This window comes from Aotus nancymaae, unplaced genomic scaffold (genome assembly GCF_030222135.1).
Source record: "Aotus nancymaae isolate 86718 unplaced genomic scaffold, 86718_ANA_hifiasm-v0.15.2.pri h1tg000011l, whole genome shotgun sequence".
Classification (NCBI taxonomy): Eukaryota; Metazoa; Chordata; class Mammalia; order Primates; family Aotidae; genus Aotus; species Aotus nancymaae.
In genome coordinates this window covers 30620793-30644533 of record NW_026988422.1, presented here as the reverse complement: position 1 = coordinate 30644533, position 23741 = coordinate 30620793, and the positions used below count along the sequence as shown (strand labels likewise).

Below are 23741 nucleotides of genomic sequence, written 5' to 3'. Positions count from 1 at the left end.
TCCTAGGGGCCAGGCTTGGAAACGGGTCACCCAGGGCAGTTCTGGTCAGACAGGGGCAGCCCTCAGCTTCGGGGGTGTCAGGCCAGGCCTGGGGAACTTAATTCTGGAAGAAGGAGCAGGCAGGAGGGGTGGAGGCAGGGAGGGGCCACCGGAAGGGAGCTAGAGAGGGGACCCTTCCCACTGCTCTCCTTTCTCCTCCGGGGGTGGGGGGAACCCCTCAGGTAGCTGTGGCTTCTGCCCCTCTTCCCTCAGAGCAGACACACACCTGACAGTCCCTTTGCTCCTGACGGAAGAGAGAAGCTGGAGGAAAGCTGGGGACCAGAGAGAAGGCGGGATGAGGAGGTGAGAAGGAAGGGGATAGAGGAGTGGGAAACAGGATAGCGGGAAGGGAAGAGGAGAGATGGATGGAAAGGGGGAGGGAAAGCAGAACAAGAAAGAGAAAAAAGAAACGGAAGAAAGGTAGAGAAAGAAAAAGGCTAAGAGGGAGAGGAGATGGAAAAAGACAGGACAAGAAGAAGGAAGCGTTGGGAGACAGGGAAGGGATAAGGAAGGCAAACAGGCAGAGACGGAAGGGTGAAGAGAAATCGAGAGAGGAAAGAGGGAGAGAGGTGCCAGGGGAGAAGAGAAAGAGGCAGAGCGCGGGAGAAGGGAGCCGGCAGCGGGCTCCCAGCCACCGAGCGCACCGCTCCGAAGACCCCCGCAGGCTGCGGGCCCCCTGCTGCCCCTCCGCGGATTCGCGACCCCGGCTCCCGGGCAGGCGCCCTTACCTGGCACTGCCGAGGGGCCCAGGCCGGCGGGGAGCGCCCCCGCCCGCCCCCGTCGCCGGGTCCCGGGGGCACAGCCCCGAGCTGATCGGAGCGGGCACCGCGGCTCCGCTGCAGGTCTGAGCGGCCCCGGCGAGAACAAGGGAGCGAGACAGAGGGGGCGGGGGAAGGAGGCTCCGCCTGCGGAGGAGCGAGTCGGCTCCGCGCCGCTCGGGAGAGGAGAGCCCAGCCTCCGACCCTCCCCGGCCAGCCGGGGCCCGCGCGGCGGGGGCGGAGGCGGGGGGCGGTGCCGCGCGTCCGCCCCCTCGGCGCTCCCGGGCTGCGGGGCGCATACAGATGCGGCGCCCCTCCCAGGCTGGGCCCGCAGCGCCCGGCAGGGCACCCAGGCCGGAGGACGTCCAGGCCACGGTGCCAGTCCATTTCTGAAGAGCTGTCGTGGCGGGTGCACCCGGGAGCGCGAAGCGGCCAGCCCGCTCCCCGCAGCGGACGAGGGACGAGCGCGCGGTGGTAGGGGGGGAATTGAGCCCACTGCAGAGAGGCCGGTCTCTGGGCTCCTGCTGGCTTTTGGGACTGGTGTGGAATCCCGGCTGCAAGGCGGCGGCGTTTTGGGAGCCTGTGCAGAGCACGGTAGCGGGTCAGCTGGGGGACACTTAAGGACAGCAGAAGGGTCCAGAGAGTACGCGGCCCGGGCCCAGGGAGCGGGTCAGGGACAGAAGCACGACATCGGTGGGAGGGCTGAGGTGTGGAGCGTAGCCCTTTTTGGGAAGCTCAGTCAGAGGCCAACAGAGCGAGGAGCTGCCGCCCCCTTGTGGCAGTTGTTGGAAGCACCAAGGTGGGCAGGCAGGTGACCAAATCCCCAATTCTAACCGTACACAGGTCTAGGAACCAGAAGAGGACCCATCCTCCTAGCCCTGCTGGGCTGCCACCACGGACACAGGCTGCTCCATTTCCCAGTGGGGCCTTCCCGAATGAGGAAGGTCCACAGCTTTGGGCTCATCAGGGCCAAGGCAGGGATAGAAGACGGTGGGAAGTCCCTGCTTCAGGAAGCAGTAAAGCCTAAAGGAATACATGGAATGCAAGCAACTCCTACTCCATGCTACAAAGATCCTCTTCAGTGTGGTTTCTTACCCTGCCCAACAAAAGCCACTCACACAGTTTAAAACTAAGTCAGATTTTTATTTGTTTTCATAGACCACATCATTTAATAATAAAAAAAATAAAAATAAAAATTGAACAAAAGGAAAAGGTGGATATAAAGTGGAACCTGTCTGTAGGAAAGAGGCAAGGGCTGCAGGACTGAAGAGACTGGGAACTGCAGGGGCCCTGGGACTCAGGAGGAGATGCTGATTCAGCTCATAGGTGACCCAGTCCTGGCCCCGGCTGTTCCCAAGAGAAGGCTGTGAGTACCCAGGGAGGTGGTAAGCAGGATGGAGGAAAGATCAGAGGACTAGGGCACCTGGCTGTTCCCCATCTCTGGCCAACCACCTCCTTGCCTAACCTAGCTCTTGCCTCTCAGACTTAATGGGAAATGAGAGGGAGGGGCGGGCTAAGTCCCAAGAGATAGGTTAAGATGGTATGTTTTGGGGGGAAAGGATGGCCACTGTTCCATTTGGTATGTGTGCAAGGACAGGTGGTGTGAAAGACTCTTGGCTCCAGGGTGGTGGAGACTGTACCTATCCATCTGTGGCCATAACCCCCTGGGGCCAAGTGGCTGGTACCTGCAGCTCTAGTGTTTTCCCTGCTAGCGGCGCCCACCCCGGTCCCGCACAGGTGTGCTCCGACTCCGGCTTCTGCTGTGTCGCTTGGTGTCCCTGCGATCCCTTTCCCTGCCTCGTTCTCGGTCCCTTTCCCTTTCCCTTTCCCTGTCCCGATCTCGGTCCCCCCTGTCCCGCTCCCTTTCTCTCTCTCTCTCCCGGTCCCTCTCCCGACTGTGCTCCCGACGTTTCTCTCGCTCCAGCTGTCGGTTCCGTTCCCGCTCAGCTTCCTTCTCCCGCTCCTTTTGCTCTTCTTCTTCTTGCTCCTTTCGCCGCTTCTCCCGCTCCTTGGCCCGTTCAGCCCGCTCTGCCTCCTTCTGAACGATCTGTAGCCAGGTAGGAAAGGCAGAGAGTAGGCAGCTCAGTCCTGGTCACAGCCTCCATTTGTGCCTGGACCCTGCCTCCTAGCTCAGGGTCAGCTTTTCAGTTAAGCAGGAAAGGGTCGGAGGCTCAGCAACTGCATCTGTCTTTCTTGAAGCACATCTTCCCCTCCAGTTTCAGCCTTTTTTTTTCCTTTCCAATGAGACAGAGTCTGACTCTGTCACCCAGACTGGAGTGCAGTGATGCTTGCTATCTTGGCTCACTATAGCCTCTGCCTCCCAGGTTAAAATGATTCTCCTGCCTCGGCCTCCCTAGTAGCTGGGATTACATGTGTCTGCCACGATGTCCCACTAATTTTTTGTATTTTTAGCAGAGACGGGGTTTTACCATGTTGGTCAGGCTTGTCTCGAACTCCTGACCTCAGGTAATCTACCCACCTCGGCCTCTCAAAGTGCTGGGATTATAGGTGTGAGCCACCACGCCTGGCCACCAAGTTTCAAACTTTACACAAGACAGGTACTGGAGCACCATCCATGCCTGGACTTTGGTATTTCCCTAGCTCCCTACCATCAGCGTAGATGTGAACAAATCTTTTTTGAGTAGCATAAGCCTAAAATTCCCAAAGGCCCATTACTAAGAAACTAAATTAAAAATGTGAAAACTCTTAAAATTAAAAGGCAGAGAAATAAATGAGTTTATAAAACACAATTTCTCAGCTAACTAAAATCAAGGTTTTTTTTTTGAGACAGAGTTTTCCTCTTGTTGCCCATGCTGGAATGCAATGGCAGAATCTCAGCTCATTGCAACCTCTGCCTTCCAGGTTCAAGTGATTCTCCTCCTTACCCTCCCAAGTAGCTAGGATTACAGGCACCTGCCACCACACCTGGCTAATTTTTGTATTTTTAGTAGAGATGGGGCTTTACCATGCTGGCCAAGCTGGTCTCGAACTCCTGACCTCAGGTGATCTGTCCGCCTCAGCCTCCCAAAGTGCTGGGATTACAGGTGTGAGCCACCGCGCACAGCCTAAAATCAACTTCTAAGAAGCTTGGTTGGCACAGCCGGCTTCCCAAACATGCACAAACCTCAGTTGCTGTCTGTGTGTCCATCTTCACCTTCCTGGGTCTGGTTTCTCTATGGCATACCAATCAACTGAAAGCTGCCTTTTTGTAACGCCTAGTTTTTTCCCCCTTGAACCTAAATCTAGTAAGTACCTGGGATGATTCACTCCCGCAGTCACATGAATCTTCCCTCACCCTGACCTCAAGCCTCGGTGCCACTCTGAGCAGGGCACAAAAAAGAGCACTCACCTGGCTGTCAGTCAGTGGGAGCCAATAGATGCAGGGAGCTGCCTTGGTCTTTCGGAAAAGGTCGTCCAGCAGCTTGGCAGGTGGTTCCTCCTGGGCCTTCTCTGAGGTGGAAGACAGTGAACCAGATTTGACCCATCTGACCCTCTGTCCCATCCCATCTGGGTCTCTTTCCCACCTACTAGTAGGTATGTGTACCCCATAGCTAAGTACCTACCTTTCTTCTCACTCTTCTTTTCTTTAGACTTCGCACGTTCCTTGCGGCGGCGGTCACGGGACCTTGATCGGGAACGGGGCTCTTCTCGAACTTTGTCCCGATCCCATTCGCGCTCCGATCGAGTCCGCTCCCGCCGCTCCATTTCCCGTTCCCGCTCTGCCCACTGTTCCCGCACTGCCCGTTCCTGCTCCCGCTGCTCTGCCCGGGGGTGCTGTGGTGGCTGGACCGGGGGTGGAGGTGGCGGGTGCAGGGGCCGTGGTATCCCCTGATCCTCTGTCTTAGTTTCAGAGGGACGGTCCACCAAGAGGCCTCGGTGATAATCCAGCTGTGGGGAGAGGAGGGACAAGGACCGTCAGGATAGCGATGATATCACTCCCACTGAAGGAGCCTAGGTACCAGGGGTACAGGCACTTTGAAGCCCCATGGTACAATTAAAAGAACCAAAGCTGGTGAGGAAGAGGAAAGAACAGAATCTGAGACTGCAGGTGTGGCAAGGATCTCAGCTGAAATCTAGCAGATGATGGCTTCCCTGCCCCTTCCTCCCCTCCTTTCCCTAGGTTTCTTACCTCATCTTGCTCAGCATAGTCAGCACAAAGGAATTTGGGATTGGACTGTGGCCATTTGACCCCATGCAGAGCTGTTCGGGTGGCAACAGCTTCCTCTACTGTTGAGTACTGGTGGAGGAAGGGAGAAGGTGGAGGGTCACAGTGTGTCTGCAACCCTCTTCACTTGCTGCAACACCCTTAAACCTGCCCACATTGGTCACAAAAGGAAATATATGCCATGACTTATAGAATCAGCTTCTTCCCCTCACCGTTACAAAGCAATGAGATTTGATTTTGTCAATCCAAAAGGCCTCTTCCACCAAGGTTCCTGTGCGCCCCAACAACTCCTTTAGCTGGCCTAAAGTGAAAGGACGGACCTGCCAAAGAAAATAGACTTTCAGGATCTTGAAAAAGGCAAGACCACCACCCGTATAGCCAGTCTTCAGATTTCCCGAGCTACTGTCACAGGAGTGTAGTTTCAAGGTCTGGATGAGGGCAGAGTTCAGGAAGCTTGCAGTATTATGTGAGAAGAGTGGTGGCACTAATTGCGACACTGTATGTTAGATCCTCTGCAAGCTCAAAACCACCCTGCAGGGCGACAGCTTTTTTTCCTTTCATTTTTAGATAGGTAAATAGGTTAAGTTACTCGCTCAAGATCAGTGAGTAACTTAATCTATTGGTAGACCAGTTCAACTATGAGTGGAACCTAGGAAGCATAAGCCCAAAGCTCAAACTTAACCACTAAGCAAGGTGGGATGTGAGAAACAACGACTTACCAAATTGGAGATATGGACAATGTTGCTAATCTTGCCCCGGGGTGGGGAGGGCACCTGGGCAGTTCGGACTGGGTCATCAATGGTAATGGAAACTCCAGACTTCTGCTGGCTAATGGAACGTCGAGTTAAGGTATCTCCTAAAGTCACTATCAAGGAGACCACAAGAACAGCTTTTGGTAGGAAGCAATACTGGCTCTTTCACCTTCAGTATGACTCTCAGGGTTCCCTTTCTTTTATACTAAGCAGCCACTCCTTCAATCTGCAAAGTACTGTGCTAGGCTGACCTCATCATGGAGATTCAAAGATTAAACAGAGCCAAATCTGGCCCTCAAGTAGCTTATTTAATATGTAGGAGGAAGAGATGATATAAAAAATATATATATAATAAAAGGTTGGGAACATTAAATGCCTTAATCGATCCAAATGAGGTGCTCTGAGATTTCAGGAGCTTCATTACATTTCTCTCACAATACGTCACTCACCTTTCTTTACTTCATGCTCTGCAGGTGGGGGCAAGGCCACCTCTACTGACACCTGGGGAGGTACAGGAGGTTCTGCTTCAGGTTCCTTCTCTTCTTCTTCTTCTTCCCTCTGCCCATTCTCCTGGCCCTCTGCAGGTACTACCTATCAAGGTGTCAGAGAACAGAGCAAGTCTGTCAACACCACACTGGCATTTCAGCCTCTGGTTCCCTGGTGAGAGTAGTAGAGTCAACCTAGCACGTTCCTTCCACTAGTGGTATTTTGTTATCCAGCTCACCTCTACCAGATCCTGGGACTGTTAGTGCCTCAACTTTACCTTGAGGAAAACTAAGGCAGGAGTTGGTAAATTTTTTCTGTAGAGCAAAGTAGTACTTCAGGTTTTGCAGGCCACACGGTCTGCTGCAACTACTCATCTACAGTGATGTTGTAGCAAACAAACAGCCACAGACAAAAGTGAATCAACTGGTGTGGCTGTGTCCCAATAAAACTTTATTTACAACAGGCAGCTAGCTGGATTTGGTACTCTGACCCCTGGAAGTGTCAATCAACCCAACCCTTTGCACAGACAGGAAAGTTCCCTCCGAAGACTTTATCTCAGCTCCTCAGCTGGCTGCTCTGCATCTGTCATCCCCTCCCTTCCCCAACACTGGGGTGCAGAAGCCTTACCTGAGTGACCGTCCGGCATATTTTCAGCCCCTTGTCATGGGTCCCATCATCGCCATTACGCTCTGTCTCATCCTCAGAGATGCGAGAGTCATCAGCATGAAGATCCACAACAGCCTCCTGCCCCGCCAGGGGTTTGATGTCGGGGATGAGGCTCTGGGACACAGATACCCCCCACCCCGTTATACTGGGCCCATGTCTACTCCCACCTTAACAGGTCTCATCCTCCCTTCCCTGGCTCCTCCCACCTCACCTTGAGTGATTCAGTGGTGATACTGATGGAAGGTTTCTTCTGTGTGGTGGCTGTGCTGGCTCCCCAACGTCGTTTCCGACCAGGCTGGCCCCCCTCTGTGTCACTGTTTCCAGCTGGCACCCCCTTGGTAGCTGCTGTCCCCAAGAAATAGACCCAACAGTTAGATGATCTCAGGACCTCTGCTGGTTCAAACCATAATACCTACGGTTTATCTTTGGCTGGAGTTTTGGTAAAAGGTTAACTTAAATCATATTTGGAGGTCAGGTGCAGTGGCTCATGCCTGTAATCCTAGCACTTTGGGAGGCTGAGGCAGACAGATCATGAGGTCAGGAGCTAGAGACCAGCCTGACCAACATGGTAAAACCCCATCTCTACTAAAAATACAAAAATTAGCTGGGCTTGGTGGCACGCCCCTGTAATCCTAAATACTCAGGAGGCTGAGGCAGGAGAATCGCCTGAACCCGGGAGGCAGAGGTTGCAGTGAGCCCAGACTGCGCCACTGCACTCCAGCCTGGGCAACAGAGTGAGACTCTGTCTCAAAAAAAAAAAAAAAAATCACATTTGGGAACTGGGGAAACCATGGCTTCAGACTATCAACACTAAAAGGGCTGGGGTCCCTTCCTGATAGAAACTACTGATCTAAAAGCAGTAAGGGAGGGGTAGCTAGTCTGATGAGCAGTTTAAACTTTTAATGGTAGACACTAGTATCTTAAGCAGTGGGGAAGAAAAACTGAGAAGGACATGTAAATGCATAAGAAACAAGAACAGTAAGCGATATTAACACCTAAGATCACAATGAGATCTGGTCTTTAATTTTCATTCACACTACAGATTTATATTTAAGTTATAAACATCTATTATATGTTTGTAATCTAGAGTTCCTCATTAGGGAAAATGTTAAAGTTTTCATTGAGGTGTGGAGCACTTTCATTTCCTCAGGTGCTCTCTCTTAGAATAATGCATAAACTGCTGTCAGGTGTGGTGGCTCACGCCTGTAATCCCAGCACTTTGGGAGACTGAGGAGAGCAGAGGTGTCAGGAGTTTGAGACCAGCATGGCTAACATGGTGAAACCCTGTATCTAATAAAGATACAAAAAATTAGCTGGGCATGGTGGCAGACCCCTGTAATTCTAGCTACTTGGGAGGCTGAGGCAGGAGAATCGCTTGAACCCAGGAGGTGGAGGTTGCAGTGAGCTAAGATCACGTCACTACAGTCCAGCCTGAGTGACAGGGCGAGACTCTGTCAATTAAAAAAAAAAAAAAAAAAAAAGCATAAACTGCTAAGCATTATACAGGAGTCTCTGAAACTCACTCCTTGTTGAGTATTCAGATTTCTGAAAGAATAAATGCCACTAAGGCTAAATGGGACATGGTCTGAGACATTTCACAGTGTATCTCATTAAAACGTTGACTGGGGAAATACAACGGGGATTCTCTAAAGTTTTGAATTTCAAAATGCAACCCTACAAAGAAAAGGATTCAGATTTGCTAGGCACAAGGGGTGGGCAAGGGGGAGTGGTCCAAGAATACCACTGAGAATGAAAATCTGGTTCTCAATGAATGTTGATTCTTACGGTATTCCTGACTTTTATCAGGGATTTGGGGCTAGACTTACAGACGACGGAGATCTTCCTCTTGAATGATTTGGGCAGCGAGCTCTGTATAAAGAAGAAAAGGGGGAAAAAAAAGAGAAAGAGAGACACCCCACAGAGAGGGGGGAAAGAGGTTAGATGGGGCAGTCTTAGCATAGCCTCCAAAGACACAGAGAGAGAGAGAGAGAGAGAGAGAGAGAGAGAGAGAGAGAGACACAGAGACAGACAGAGACCAAAACAGAAGCGGCAAACGGTAAAAACGAAGTAGAATCAATGCAAGTTAGAGAAAAAAATAAAACTAAACATCAGAGCAGGGAAAAGTCATCTACTCCATATCACACCTGTGTATTAGCTTAACCAGAAATAAGCTGGAGGAGGAATTCAGTAGTCTCTCAGCCCCTTAAAGATGTTGGTCATGCCCTCTCTCACTGTCTGAGAGGACACCAAGCCAAACAAACTGTGCCCCAAAGAGGGCATTTAGCTCTCCTAGGTCCTTCCTTGCTAACTTGAGGAAACAAGGAAAGCCAACTTTGGATGGCAACTTCAACAAGGTAACGTTCCTTTCTTCAATGGCCAGACAATGGCTTTGAGATGCTTGGACAGCAGACTGTCATGTCAAGACTGCCCAGACCCCACCACACCATGGAAAAGCACAGCACCAGACCCACTGGAGATGAGGATCTTAAGCCAAGTGCTAGCAGAAAGAACTTAAAGGTGTCTTTGGTAAAGGAAGGTTTTAATAAAGGGCAGACTGTGCCCAAGGAGATTCTTAGGCTTTCCAGCCACCACAGGGAGCTCCAGCAGAGTCTTACTGTTTCCTCTCCAACCAGGGCTCAAGCCTTAGGGGCTCTGCCAAGGACCAGAAGACATCTTTGGGACAAGTTTCTGCCCCACTCAGTGGGTGAAAGACGAAAGACTATGGAGGTGGGTAAAAAAAAGCAAGAGAAAAAGGAACAGAGTATTTTTAAATGTAGGTGCTTATTTCTGGAAAAACTAAGACTACTCTACCACTCTTCTAAAGGGTAGGGCAGAAACCTTGTGATGAAATCCTTTTCCCCATCCACCCCCACCCCCAGCCCCGTTTGTGTCATCTAACCAAGTCTCCTTGGTCTCTTTAAGGACCAGCCTGACCCCTAGCCAGGCCGCTCTGGATGGGTAAGTTAGTGAGGAAAAAAAAAAAAAAAAGTCTTAATTAAAACAGGAAAAACATGAACCAAATAAATAAATAAATCAAAGAAATCAGAAAAAATAAAGATATAGAAAAAATTAAAATAAGAGATTAAAAAAAAGAAGAAGAAAATAAAGAAGAAAATAAACTAGGAATATGACAAATGTTCCAGGTACCATCTCACACCTGGGATCTTCAGTTCAGCCAATCGCACCTCACTGTGTACTGTATCTAGTCAACCGCCGGTCCAATCAGAATGAGCCCTCCCTGCTAGGCGCTGTGCAATTGGTGGGGGGTTGGGTTGGCAAAAAAGGTGGGCGCACGGCGTGGTAGTCAGCACGGCACTGCCAGAGTCCTCCCAGGGGCGCAGGGGGGGCGGGAGGGAAACGTGTGGGGGGACGCTGCCCAGTTTCCATGATGTCAAGACAGTTCACTGGCGGTGGCCAGGCTCAGCGAGGGATAGAGGGGGGAAAGGGGCAGAGACATCAGTTCTGGCCCTGCAGGGACATCATCTTGCAGTCCCTGATGAGATGGCCTGTGAGTAGCAGGAATGATCCTTGCCTTTTATCGTGAGAGGCAGGCAGGACCCTATGTCCACCAGTAGCAAGCTGCAGCAATAACACCACCCAATACTTGGAATCCAGGTGATGACTCCAGAGTCCCTTTCTCCTCTGCCTGTAATTGGGGAGGGGGTCCTCTCACCGAGTGGGATCATGGAGCCGCTGATGAAGGTAGCCTGGGGGTAGTAGGTGAATATCCCCAGGACCTGGCGCACATTCAGGAGCAAGGTCAGAATACTTTTCTTCAGAGTTGTGGGTGGCATCTCCTCAGGGACTCCAGCTGAGACAGTGGTTCCAGTCAGGTGGATGAAATGAGTCCCTGCCTCCAGGGATGGAGGAGAAGTTGGAGCAACCAACATGCTGCCCTTCACCATGGACAACAGGGACCAAAGGAAAGTCCATCTGATGAGCAAGTGGTGATACGATACATGGGCTGGGCTGTCATCAGCATTAAATCCCCGGGGCTCAGACCCTAGACTCCTCTGCACGGTTCCTAGTCGTCACAGCTTAAGTAGAGGGTCCCATTCAGTGTTTTACGGCATGGCACTGCGATCACAAACTTTAGGAGGTCTTGGTGCCCTAGATGGGGATCCCAACAGTCTGTAGCAAACAAGGCAACCCACAGTCCTCAAAAGGGCAAGGGCATGTGGGCAAGCGCCCCAGCACTGGCACAAGCTCTTCTTGGGGTGTCCCAAGCAGGGAGATGATGCAAGTCCACCCCTTTCCAAATGTTTTTTGCTTGCTCAATACAAGTCTCTCCAGAACAGTTCTTCTTGGCCCCCTGATGTAAGCAAGACAGGGAGGCAGAAGGGGGCCCATCACAGAAGCCCATATACATGCCCCCCTCTGGCCAAGACACCTGGATAGCAGACTTGGCTCTGATTGGGCAGCTCAGTAGCAGCGGGTGGGTCCAGAGGTAGAGGCGGCATCAGCGATTGGCCAGTTGGGCAGGGTTATATTTTACGGGCGGATTACCGTACATGAGGTACTTGGACAAAGTTTTACGGGGAAGAAGGACCTTGTAATAAATAATATTCTGCACATCAAATCACTTTCACCGGCCCCCACCCCCGCAACACACACCAGAAAAAGGCTACACACACAACAGTCCCTCCCACCCTGTTAGCCCACTCCTAAACCCAGCTAATTCCTTCTCAATTACTTTAAGAGCCAAGAAGACTTCGCTGGCTCTGATGGGAGAAGCCCCCTGAACTGGGTGCAGGACACAAGGTAACAATATGCCAAAAAAAGGAGGTAGAGGGGTCAGGTCACAGACAACTGAGAAGGGGCCTTCTGGATCACAAGTGCTGGCTTTTAAGTAGCTACATCTCTGCATTGAGACCACTAGGGGGCAGAGGAGGAACAAAAACGTCTCAGCATGGCTGGTCTGGTGAGAACCACCAATGTCCACTAGATGGCGTTCGGCTCCATCAGGCTTTTAAAAAGGAGGGAAAGCTAAAGGAGTTACCACCAGGAAAAGCTTGGGAAGACAGCAGGAAAAGCTGAACATGAATCTTAAGGGGCCATTATCAGACTTTCCAGTTAGTTACAAACATCCAGAGTCTGGGCACTACTTCCCCAACAGAGAAAGGAGAATGACTGAGCCCTGTCCCCATCACAAGGGGTATCCCTTGCTAACCAGCGAATTCTCTCTTGGCCCTATCCTGATCCATGTCCCTGCCTCATCCCTCCTATAAGTTAACCCACTGTGTAAGAGGGATCACTAAAGTGGTCTACTCTTTCCCCTAGGTCCATTCCTGCCCACCCACCCCAACAGGTGGCTTGGATGTTTACCTCTTTCTTCTCCTCATCTTCAGCACTGCCCTCTGGGCGGTCATCATTGCTGACTTGGTCTGCAATGGGCATGGGAGGTTCTGGAACATCATTTTCAGGTCTGTTTTCACTTGTGTCCATGGTCACTTCCTCCTTCTCCTCACTGACAGGAGGGGGGAGAGGTTGGGGTGGGGGGCAGAAAAGAACCAAGGGGAAGAGAGAGCAAGATGTTAGTTACTGGGTCAGGAAACCCCTATGCCTCATCACTTGGGTGGGATTAGGAGGGCTGCTTTTCAGATCAAGGTTAGAGACCTTGTCCCAATGGGAAAAGTGGGAAACAGATTTTCTTTGGGGGAAGAGTGTGGATCACAGCAACCACATCCACCCACTGCTCAGATGAGTTAAAGTTGTTATTTGTGGGGTTAGGACTACAATTGTTCTCAAATAATAACTCACCAGAGTACTCTTAAATGAAAGGAAAAACACCCTCTCCTGAAAATAGTCCCACAAAAGTGACTGTGATTTGTTCACAACCCTGTGGCCTCAGTCTCCCTGGCCAAAGACACCTTTATGTGGCAAAACTGCATGAGAAACTAAGGGAAGCCAGATTCCCTTAAAAAGACGAGAAAGAATAGCCATGGCTGTGGCAAACAAGCCTGACCCGTGTTTAATCAACTACTTAATAAGTAAAGGCCTGCTGACCCTCAGGATCTGGAAACACCAGCATGGAGAAACTAGTAGGGGTGAGGGCTGCAAGGAAGAAGCAGGCCTGGTGAAGGTTCAAGCTTCAACGACCCTCTCTCATCCAAAAGGAAAAATTAAAACTGCTGAATAGAGTACAAGAGCTCAGAGAAGATTAGGGCCACTTTTACCTGCTCAGAGTTGTAGAAACTGTTCTTACATTCGGCTTTCACCCAGTTTCTCCCACTCCCTCATTCCAACTTCCAAGTGATAAAGACAGCAGGCCTCCTAGTCAGGACACACCCTCCCCCACACAGGCAGCTTCCCCCCACGAACACCAAACCCACTCTCCCACTCTTAATCTCCCAAGTTAGCTCCCATTTCAGGAAAAGAATCCCAGAGATCCACTTCAGATAAACTATCTTTCCACCTTTGATTTCTGCCTTCATCTCTAACTTCTATCTCAAATCTCACCCCCTCTACCACCCAAAAACTGGGCCAAAAAAATCAAGATGATCAGAGGCCTAAGTCTCAGGAGAGGGGAAACCAAGCCTCCCAGGCAGATAACCACCAGCAGAAAAGTCAGCATTCCCAACAGGCTGACTGACACTCAGAGGTCAGAAGAACCTCCCTAGAGCAGTCAAGGAGGGATGTACTAGGGGGTTAGGGGGAGGGGAAAATTGGAACTGTGCCCCCAGCTAACAGGCCCCCACAGAAAACACGAGATTGAACTGCTTACATCTAGAGAAAAGGCTTATACAAAAAAAAAAAAATATATATATATATATATATATATATATGTATGTATATTTCCCACACAGAAAGGGCAAGTGGAGCCAATTAGAAACTGGGCAGGAAGGACAAAGGGGGAAAGCAGAATGACTGAAAACAAACCGAAACGAAAGACGGAATCAAAGCCATGAGGAAGAGAAGGAAGATGAAGGGAGCCAGAGCGGTGGGGAAAAGGCATACATGGAAATGTGAAGCTCTCACCCTTCTTTGCTTTCTGATAACATGATTTTTTTTCTCCCCCTGGAAGTGCTGTTTATCCCTTTCTGGAATGGAAGAAATAACAAAAACCAAACAAAAAAAATCCTAAAAAAATTAAAAACAAAAACAAAAACACACCTTTCTTGTCCCAAAATCCCACCACCTCCTCCCCAGCCACCCGATCCAGAGAGAGAAAACTGAGATGTAGCAACCGGGGATCCAAAAAATGGTAAATGGAAGGGGAGGTGGTGGTGGTGCGGGGAGGCTAAAACAGATCTGGCTTTTAAGAGATAAGCGTTAAGTCCTCACGGCAAACCCCGAGTTCGGCTGGATTGATCTCTCTGGAGAAGGAGGAAGAGGGCCAGGCTGCTGGTAGTGGCTGGCTCTATTGTATTGGCGGAGCGGCAGCGATCAGCCGGAGACATGCAGGGGAGCCATCTTGCCACTTACCCAGCAGCCCGTGTGCGCGGATGGGGGAGGGCCCTGCTGCAGCAGGGGAGGAGAAAGAAGAGGGAGGGAGCTGAGTGAGCAAGGTTCTTATCCTTTGGCAGGCCACCGGGAGCTGACTGCTAGCTGGAGAGGCCTGGCCTTCTTTTCTCAGGTTACAGCAGCTACAGAAGCCTAACCCCCCAGGGCTGGGGTGCTCCCTCCTGGTCTTCCCAGGGGGCAGGGGAGGGGCTGGGTGGAGGACATAGAAAATTACAGCTGCTTGATTGGAAGATTCCAGAAAATAGAAGGCAGGCAAACAGTAGAGGTGGGAGTGAAAAAGGATTAAATAAGAATGATAAAGCCAAAGCTGAAGTGATTAAAGAAGAATGGTAATGAAAGCTGGGTAGAGGGTGGGGTATGAGGAATGTTTTAAGTGCCTACCACCCTCTATCCAGGAATCTAGGCAGGGAACACTGAAACCAGACCAGCCAGTAAGATGCTGCAGGTAGGGAAGCGGGATGGGAATTGTCACTATCCAATCACTACAGTAACTGGCTGCTCACTCCGACAATGACCACGTGTTACTACTCCAACTTGTCCTTTTCCCAGGATGGTGGAGGGAACTGGATAAGCAGGGAGAGTTCTTTTTTGAATTACCAGTATAAGGGGGACAGGGGGTGGTGTCTCTGAAGAGATGACAGACAACTTTGTTTCACAGAGTCTTTAATAAGGTCACCCTGCCCCAGGGTCCACTGGGGCCAGAAAAAGAAAGGATAAACAGGGCAAGGGGACCTTGGGTAGTTGAAGCTTGAAGGCCACTTACACTTCCTGAAGCAAGGGCTCCAAGGTGAGGCTCTAAAGTAGGTAAGATAGTGAAGTGAGAGTGCTGTTATATATGGGGTGGGGGAGATCAGCTGGGGCAGAAAGTGATTGGGAACTAAGCAGAAAATATTAATCATGGGAATCTTCACTAGACCAAATGTGAAGTGGGAACCAGATGCTAATAATTCAAAAAGTGCTCCGTAGATACTCAAAATGCTTATTTGTTGACTGCAGAGATATTTCTTTTGTATCTAGTGGCAGCAGCAGTTTAACACTAAAACAAAACTTCTGAGAACCAAAGCTCAGTGTCTCATGTAACACGTGCTTTTAGCTAGGAATGAAATTTTCTCCTCGTGGCTTAAAATCTTACAACGCCAACTGCAGGCTAAAGTGGCCATATTTATACATTACTTTAGATGTTCCCTTTCACATAGTGGTCCCTGTCTGCTCAGAGTCAGGGTGAAGACTTGGAGTCAGACTGGCTAGCCCCATCCTGTTACAAGTTGTGTGACAGTAGGCAAGTTCCTGGTTCTGTGTATCTGTTTTGTAATCTGTAAAGTGGGGATAATAACAATGCCTATTTCATGGAACAGTGTAATAAGTGTTAGGTCTTAAAAGTGTGGCTTGGAGGACACCCCAAGTGAAGGTACAGATATATGTAAAACACATGTACACTTAATAGGCCATTATCTCATTTGATGCCACCTCTGAGGCTTTGAGTTTACTCAAATAGTAGACTGCTTGTTCTCCGAGGCAAAGCCATTCGGTGATTGGCAAAGGTTTTCAGCAATGCCCTTATCACTCTGTATAGTAACTGCTACTTTACCTGCCTCCGATCTCCACCCTGCATAATTCCTCAAGGGGAGGGACTACATCTCTTGGCCCCTTAGGGCCTAACACAAAGTAATGTTCCGTAACTATTTCTCAATTAGGGTGTCATTGACAGTACCAAGTGGTTACTTACTAAATGCTTGCTAACCTCCAAGTTTTATTGAAAAAAATTTTTTTGGCCAGGTGCGGTGGCTTACACCTGTAATGCCAGCATGTTGGGAGGCTGAGGTGGGCAGATCACCTGAGGACGAGAGTTTGAGACGGTCAGATTACCTGAGGATGGGAGTTTGAGACTAGCCTGACCAACATGGTGAAACCCTGTCTCTACTAAAAATACAAAAATCAGCTGGGTGTGGGTGGTGCATGCCTGTAATAGCAGCTATTCGAGAGGCTGAGGCAGGAGAATGGCTTCAACCCAGGAGACTGAGGTTGCAGTGAGCCGAGATTTCGCCATTGCACTCCAGCCTGGGCAACAAAAGTAAAACTGTCTCCTTTTTTCTTTTTTTTTTTTAGAAGTGTCAAGTTGTTGGAACATAAGGAGTGAAACTGTCTCAAAAAAAAAAAAAAAAAAAAAAATTTTTTATAGAATCCCCACAAAGAATGTTATGCCACAGAAAATGTTACCTTCAGCCATCCTCAAATAAAATGCTGTTTATCCACTGTCCTAAAATACTTTCAGCTAATACGCCTCTCCAGAAGCAGCTGACTTTGAGCGATTTTGTTATTGAAAATCCTACTTCCTTTTTTTTAAGAATAAGAATTGTACCATGCTCTCCTTTGCCCTCGTAAGACGTAGGAGGCATGTGTTTTCTATTTCCCACGATCAATTCTGTGGGACCCAAAAATTCTGAACATTTTATTTTCAGTCAATAATGAGGGCTGGTTTGGCGGCTAATGCCTGTAATTCCAACACTTTGGGAGGCTGAGGTGGGAGGATCGCTTGAGACCAGCCTGGCCAACATAGTGAAACCCCATCTCTACTAAAAATACAAAAATTAGCTGGGTGTGGTGGCCCGTGTCTGTAGTCCTAGCTGCTCAGGAGGCTGAGGTACGATAATTGCTTGAACCCAGGAGGCGGAGGTTGCAGTGAGCAGAGATTGCACCACTGCACTCCAGCCTGGGTGAGAGTGAAACTGTCTCCAAAAAAAAAAAGACAATGAGGAATCCTTGAAACTGTCCCCAAAATGGATTCTACTTGCCAGACTAGTTCCAAAGCCTTGTTAACTATGTGTCAGAGCCCGACACAGCTTAACAGTCTTGTAATTGCATGGAATAGGCGGTAGGGATATCTGCCCACAATTAAACAGTACACAATGCATTTATAGTCCAGAAGAAAAGGATTGTACTACTAAGAGGCTAATAATAACACATTACAATTCATATGTGAATATGAATGAGATTCAGAGAAGCTAATGGAAAAGGAAATTCCTATAGGCATATTTGTTTAAATTTTAGTTATTATAGAAAATTCATGAGGAGCTGAAGAACTGATATGAAAATGTAATAAGAAACAGTGGGACTAGATACCTTCAGAAGCATACTAGTCCCAAGATAATCAAGAACAGTATGATTTTGGGGTATATGTCCTTAGATAATTTCTCAGTAGAGGAAACTATTGATGACAACAAATTGTGCTTTTTCATGCATCGTTTGGGATACTGGCATTGTATGTCTCCTGGGGAATATCAATTACACCGTCATATTGGCTTAAGGAACTATTACCTACCTCCTACACAGACAGAAGGACAAACATGCATTATACCAAGAGCCTAAAGCTGCTATTGCCTACTAAGTTTGTGCATACAGGAAGGCTGTATCAAGGAAAATTGAGCTCTGAATTAACTACAGCTGAATGATACAGCTGCCCACACAAACGACTCCCCTCTTTCCTTTCTTTCCCTATTTTTTTTTAAAGTAACAAGAGAACACCATTATTTTCTGCTATATGGGGACATTTTTGTTATACCCAGAGTTTTGAACAGGGCTCAACTGAAAGAGGACTGAGGACCCACAAATTTCTGCTCCAAGCAATGAAAAAGATATCTTACCTCATAAATTTAGAATTCCTGAGGCATAATCAGAATCAGAATGGATTTAACCAAATACAGCAAAAAAGTCAATCTCTTCCAAGTGGTGACAGGTCCTTAAAGTCTATTTTTTTTTTTTTTAACACATTACTGCTCTGTTTTTTAGAGTTGTATGACTTCTTGTTGAGACAGACAAAAACCAAGGTTAGGCCATAAATGGTCTTTTTTTTTTTTTTTTGAGACAGAATTTCACTTTTGTTGCCCAGGCTAGAGTGCAATGGCATGATCTCAGCTCACTGCCTCCTGGGTTCAAGTGATTCTCCTGTCTCAGCCTCCCAAGTAGGTGGGATTATAGGCATGCACCATCATGCCTGGCTAATTTTGTATATTTAGTAGAGATGGGGTTTCACCATGTTGGTGAGGCTGGTCCTGAACTCCTGACCTCAGGTGATCCACCCACCTCGGCCTCCCAAAGTGCTGGGATTACAAGCATGAGCCACCATGCCCGGCCAAGCCATAAATGGTCTTTTCCATTTAGCATTGTTAATTCCACCTTAAAAATTGGCCAAGGCTCTAGAGGGCTGCCAGGCTGCACACAACACTCTGGAGGGGTGAGGGACCTGGAATGGTGTTGTTAACGAGTTGTGGTAGGGCCTCCAGAAATGTACGCAACCTTCTCAAAGATTCATTTACTAGATCCAATGCCTATGGGTTTAGGCCTTTAGGTATGCCATTTTGTTAGGCTGTTGAACAAACCATTTGGTAGGCAGTTAGAAAGAAAGCAGCTACGAGTAATGTGTGTGAATCGTTCCTCAGTGGAGACTATACTTCTCTATACACTACTCCACTGAAGCTGACCTAGGTAACAATGGACAATCTAAGCATTTGCCCAAGATGCCACTTGCCTATCACCTTATTAAAATCAATGTGATTATATTATCTGAGTCATAAAATGAAGATCAAAACCACCTTTACTTGAGGGAGGGGGAACCTCTATGACTCCAAGCTTCATGTGCCCTGGAATTGCATGGGACTATCCAGAAAAAAAGCTGCTTCGAAATAAAACAAAATGTCTTTCTGTTGCTAGCAGCTCATAAATCCACAGAATGTTAAGGCTAGCAAAGAGCTTTTCAGAAAATCATTTTCTTCCCAAGGTGCATAGGAAGCAGTTCCTCAGGTCTGATTAGCAGCAGGGCTGTCAATACCCACTTCAAAACTGCCATTTCACAAAAGACATGCTTTTGTAAAATGGTTATGTGAAATGTACCTCCATGGAACTGGGAGGAGGTGGGCAGGTATTATGTCTGGCAGAGGGATATGGAAGAGAAAATGTCACCCCATTTCCTCATCGATGATGTAGCTGGGGAATCCTGAACACCTTCCAGAATCCGCTGAGCATTCACTTTATGGTCCTAGAAGAAAAACTCTTTTCCAAAGGACAATGTACCGATTCCAGAAGGGAAACACAAAAAATTTCAAAGGAAACAAGAGTGAACTTTTGGCTGCCAAACAAAAAATGTAATGGCCACAAGATGGCAGCAGAGGCAAGACTATCAGAATGGACAAGGCTACATCCCCAACAAGGGTATAATCGCCAGGCAAAAGCTATATAGTAAGGTCTACAAAACTATAATTAAAGTCACAGGCATGAGATATGACATGAGATAAATCATGTCACCTGCCCACTACCCTCCAAAATTCAGAGTTAAAATATAGTTTGAAGCTCTCAGAAGAGTGTAAATTATTAGACAATTACATATGGGGAAAATCCTATTGGTAGCATTATTGTTAAAATGGCATAAAAACAAGTATAGAATAATTTTACGCCAACTCTACACATGACATTCTACAAAGCAGTTCAGGGTTCCTGATATCTAAAAGCTAAGCAATCTTACTCCTAACAGGCTTCATTTTTTTTCATTTCCCATGAGATGTTGAAGCCAGGAATTCTGGTTCACTGGCTTCTTAATTTATAATACCTATCTGAGAAGAATGAACACCTACTTAATTACAAATTTAACCTGATAAGTGTATTTCTCTAGGACTTAACATTTTGGGAGGCCAAGGCAGGTGGATCACAGGATCAAGAGATAGAGACAATCACAGCCAACATGGTGAAACCCTGTCTCTACTAAAACTCTACTAAAAATTAAAAAATTAACTGGGTGTGGTGCGTGCACCTGTAATCCCAGTTACTAGGGAGGCTGAGGTAGGAGAATCGCTTGAACCTGGGAGGTGGAGGTTGCAGTGAGCCAAGATCGTGCTACTGTAACTCCAGCCTGGCGACAGAGCGAGACTCCATCTCAAAAAACAAAGAAAGAGAGAGACCTCCTCACATTAATTGTATAAATTTTAAGTTCACTCAAATGGTCTTAAGGGCCCAGGAATAAACTTCTTACTTGATAGAACTTCATATTTAGCTGTATTGTATGCTGTAAGAATTAGGATATCCTAACATAACTAGGGGAAATGCACACACTAAAAAATAGCACCCAGCTGTGCCTTTCTGTATTAAGACCCTCAATATCCTTTACTAAACTGGCTTCCTGGGTAAATGTGAATTAAAGATTAAGATGCCCTGAGTCAATTCCCTTACCTGGTTTTGAGTGTGGAAACAGAAGCTTCTATTGCCTGAACCATAAAGGAGCTATTTTGGCTGGATGATCCCAGGTGTGTTTTCCTTATGCCCTGATGACCACTTTTCAGGTTACCTTAAAGGTGACAGCTCCCAATATAGTAACTGAAGTGTAGCCTTTGTCCAGATAAAGCTCTGCCTTTATGTTTTAAAAGGAAACTAGGACTGCTTAGTCAAAGAACCCTAGGGAGCAAAGAACTATCATACACTCGTAGTTCCTTGTTATACCCCGGTCGAGATATATCACTTACACAGTGTGATGAATCCTTTCTGATTCTGATTCTGGTAGATGAGAGGTCTGAGTCTCTGAGGTTTGGGGCTGTGTGGCAGCTGGTGGCTCTGCCTCTTCAGCTTCACACTTCTTTGGGCTCCCCTGTCAGGAGATAGCAAAAACAAACAGCAAAGTACTTAAATCTGCTTAGTTCCTTTTCTTCGACCTGGAGCCTGAAAAAGGCAGGGCAGGACATACACAGTACCAACTCCACACACAGCCCTCTGTATCTTTGTTATTTCATTTTAGAATAAGGAATAGAATATTGCTTAAAAATAGGTACTTCAAGAATATCTATGACAGCAATCATTTTATCAGAATTTTTAATTTTTTTTCCTTTTCCTCAGTGATCTTGTTCTGACAGAATTCTTTTTTGAGAGAACTGAGCAAAGGCTGCTTCCTTTTGGCAGGTAAGAGGAGGAGTCCTGAGGAAGAATTGACCCTGGGGGCCCTGAAGACAACCCTGCTGCTCAGCCTCTTGTAGAATTTCCATGAACCAGGGAGCTGGAAATGAGTTAAGCGAGATTAACAGGTATCCCTTACATTTCTACTGACCCTTGTCCAGACTTAACTTTCTAGTTTTATAGCAAAGACAAGAGGAAAGATCTTGCTTAACCCTCCATCTCTGTGTAGGGTAGGGAGTGGTCACAATAGCCTACCCGCTCAGGCTGTAACCTCTGGGTCACATGCTTTTCAGCTGGCTCAGGCTGACTCAGACGCCTTGCTTGGACAGAGGATGAGGAGGACGAAGTCCTCTCCTTTGGCTCAAGGACCTGCAGTTGTGGCACTGGTGGAGTTGCAACCTCCTGACCAGAAGAGGGATCTTTGGTTTCAGTATAGCTGGTGCTGCTGTCCCTGGAGACTCCAGGGCTCAGAGACTAAAACAAAATAAAACACATAACAAGGAAAATTATTGTATATGGTATATATTCAGTACATTGCTGAGTTTTCCAGTTTCCATGGACCAAATTTTATACTTTGGACCTTTATGTCTGTTTACTCCCATTTAAAAATTAGTGGCCTCCTTGACTGCTTATTTAACAAATAATAGTTTTAACTAGGTGCTGGGTCCTGGGACACACATGTAAAAAGGCATGCCCATACCCTCAAGAAGGTTACATCTAGTGGAGGAGATGAGTATGTAAATTCAACATTCTCTGAAATCAAAGGGACTTAAAATGAAAAATAACTCCATTTTGGGAATCAATTAATTGAAAATTAGATTCTGAAATGAGGGGAAAGTGATCAGCAAAGGGGACTAAAGGAGGTTTTTTTATCTTCCTTTCAGAAATCATGACAGGTTCTCCAGGGGCTGAAATGAAAACCACTGGAATATGACTGAACATGAATATACCCAGGATTCTTTCATACTTACTTTTCTGCTGTTGCTTGATGCTGAACGAGAACGTGAACGTGAACGTGACCTGGACTCTGATGTTGATCTGGAGCCCATCTTGGGTGTACCACAAGGGTTGGCATGAGTACATGCCTGGGCTACATCTCTCTGCTTGGATCTGAGAGGTGAATGAGACTGAGAACTTGAACTGTCAGGAGAGCGAGATCTTGATCTAGAACTGGAAGAGGAAGATGAGGAGGACCGGCTAGAGGATGAATCAGCTGACTGTTTCAATCTGTGGCCTGGGAGAAGGGTATGAGAAGCTCTTCTGCCTTCCTTCCGTTCCAAAGATGGCTGTTTCAGAGATTCTTCAGAGATTCCTTTGGCCAGTGCTAACTCTTCAATTTTCAGAGGGAGTGGCTGAGGATATTTGTCTGACTCAGGTTCAAGACCCTTCTGGGCCGAGTAGTCAGACAGTGTGCTTTTCTGAACCAGAGGGAGGACACTCTCCTCTGGCACTTTCTCTGCTGGAGATTCTGCTTTGGTGTCTGCAGGACTTGACAAAGAAGACAGGCCTCCTACCAGCTGGACAGTATGCCGAGATACTAATAGCTCCCTGGTCTCAGCATCTGTATGAGGAGGAGATAACTGAATGAGGACAGGGGGGGCTGGGCCTTCCATGGGCTCTACTTCTTCTTCGCTATGGAGTTGCGTATGAGTTGGTGGAGAAGATGCTTCCTTGGTAAGTAAAGGTGGAGGAGTCTCTTCCTCGCTGGCAGTTTGCTCTGGCTGTACCACAAGCGGGGCCTTCTTTAGATCTTCAGTCAGTCGAGGAGGGGAAGGGGACTTTGATTTTTCCTTTAAGCCTTGTGAAGACTTGATTTCTCTTTTTTCCTCCTCAAGGGGAGATGTTTTCATTTCTTTCTCCTGCTGCTGTCTGGCCAAATGGCTTTTTCTAGCCTCTTCCTGGGATCTTGTAACTCTCCCTCCTCTCTCTAACACCTCCTGTTCCTGGGATCTTATTGTTTTGGGTCTCTCATCCATCATCTCCTCTGGTTTTACTCTGGGCCTCTCTTCCCCCTCCTCTTCCTTAAGCTCTTTCAGGATTGGTGCCTCCCTAGATTTTTGTCCCTCATCATCATCTTCCTCCTCTTCATCATCTTCCTCCTCCTCCTCCTCTTCTTCCTCTTCTGTTTTCAAACTTCGATCTGCTCTAACCCTCAAGTTTTTGGAAGGTGTTTCTTGATCCTCTTCCTCCTCAGCAGGCTGGCTGCCCTCAGAGAGTTTAGCTGCTCTTGCCTGAAAGAACAGATATACAATGGCTCCAAATGTATTTGCTAACAATCAACAGAGGAGACAAAGTATCTAATGAGACACCCCTAGGAAGGAGAAATTCAATGATATATACTGTCAGCAACAGAAACAGGTGTGATAGGAGACGGTCATGACTAATGTGGTCCTTAGGGGAATCAAAATAGAGTGACCAAAAGGAATGTAATAATGAAGCTACTTCTATCTAGTTCTAAGTTTTAGCTTGAAGCACCCTTGT

The 23741-nt window shown here is 47.8% G+C and overlaps 1 protein-coding gene across 7 annotated transcripts in view; it reads right to left on the bottom strand.

The window, feature by feature from the left end:
• Positions 1–1919: 1919 nt before the first annotated feature.
• Positions 1920–23741, bottom strand: part of ACIN1 (apoptotic chromatin condensation inducer 1) — a 35366-nt gene continuing 13544 nt past the window's right edge. For 2 of the 7 annotated variants that reach the window (XM_021674871.2, XM_021674870.2), the window contains 14 exons: positions 22232–23491; positions 21516–21734; positions 20837–20958; positions 12192–12333; positions 8693–8735; positions 7078–7211; positions 6828–6980; positions 6164–6305; positions 5682–5827; positions 5175–5282; positions 4927–5034; positions 4361–4685; positions 4147–4247; positions 1920–2844 (listed from right to left, as the gene is read on the bottom strand). In XM_021674871.2, coding sequence (XP_021530546.2) covers positions 2506–2844; positions 4147–4247; positions 4361–4685; positions 4927–5034; positions 5175–5282; positions 5682–5827; positions 6164–6305; positions 6828–6980; positions 7078–7211; positions 8693–8735; positions 12192–12333; positions 20837–20958; positions 21516–21734; positions 22232–23491 — 3342 coding nt within the window. In that variant the 3' untranslated portion in view covers positions 1920–2505. Of the gene's footprint in view, positions 2845–4146; positions 4248–4360; positions 4686–4926; positions 5035–5174; positions 5283–5681; positions 5828–6163; positions 6306–6827; positions 6981–7077; positions 7212–8692; positions 8736–12191; positions 12334–13844; positions 14106–14150; positions 14318–20836; positions 20959–21515; positions 21735–22231; positions 23492–23741 lie in introns of those variants that run through there. The other 5 variants (XM_064374753.1, XM_064374752.1, XM_064374754.1 and 2 more) reach the window with 5 other exon arrangements.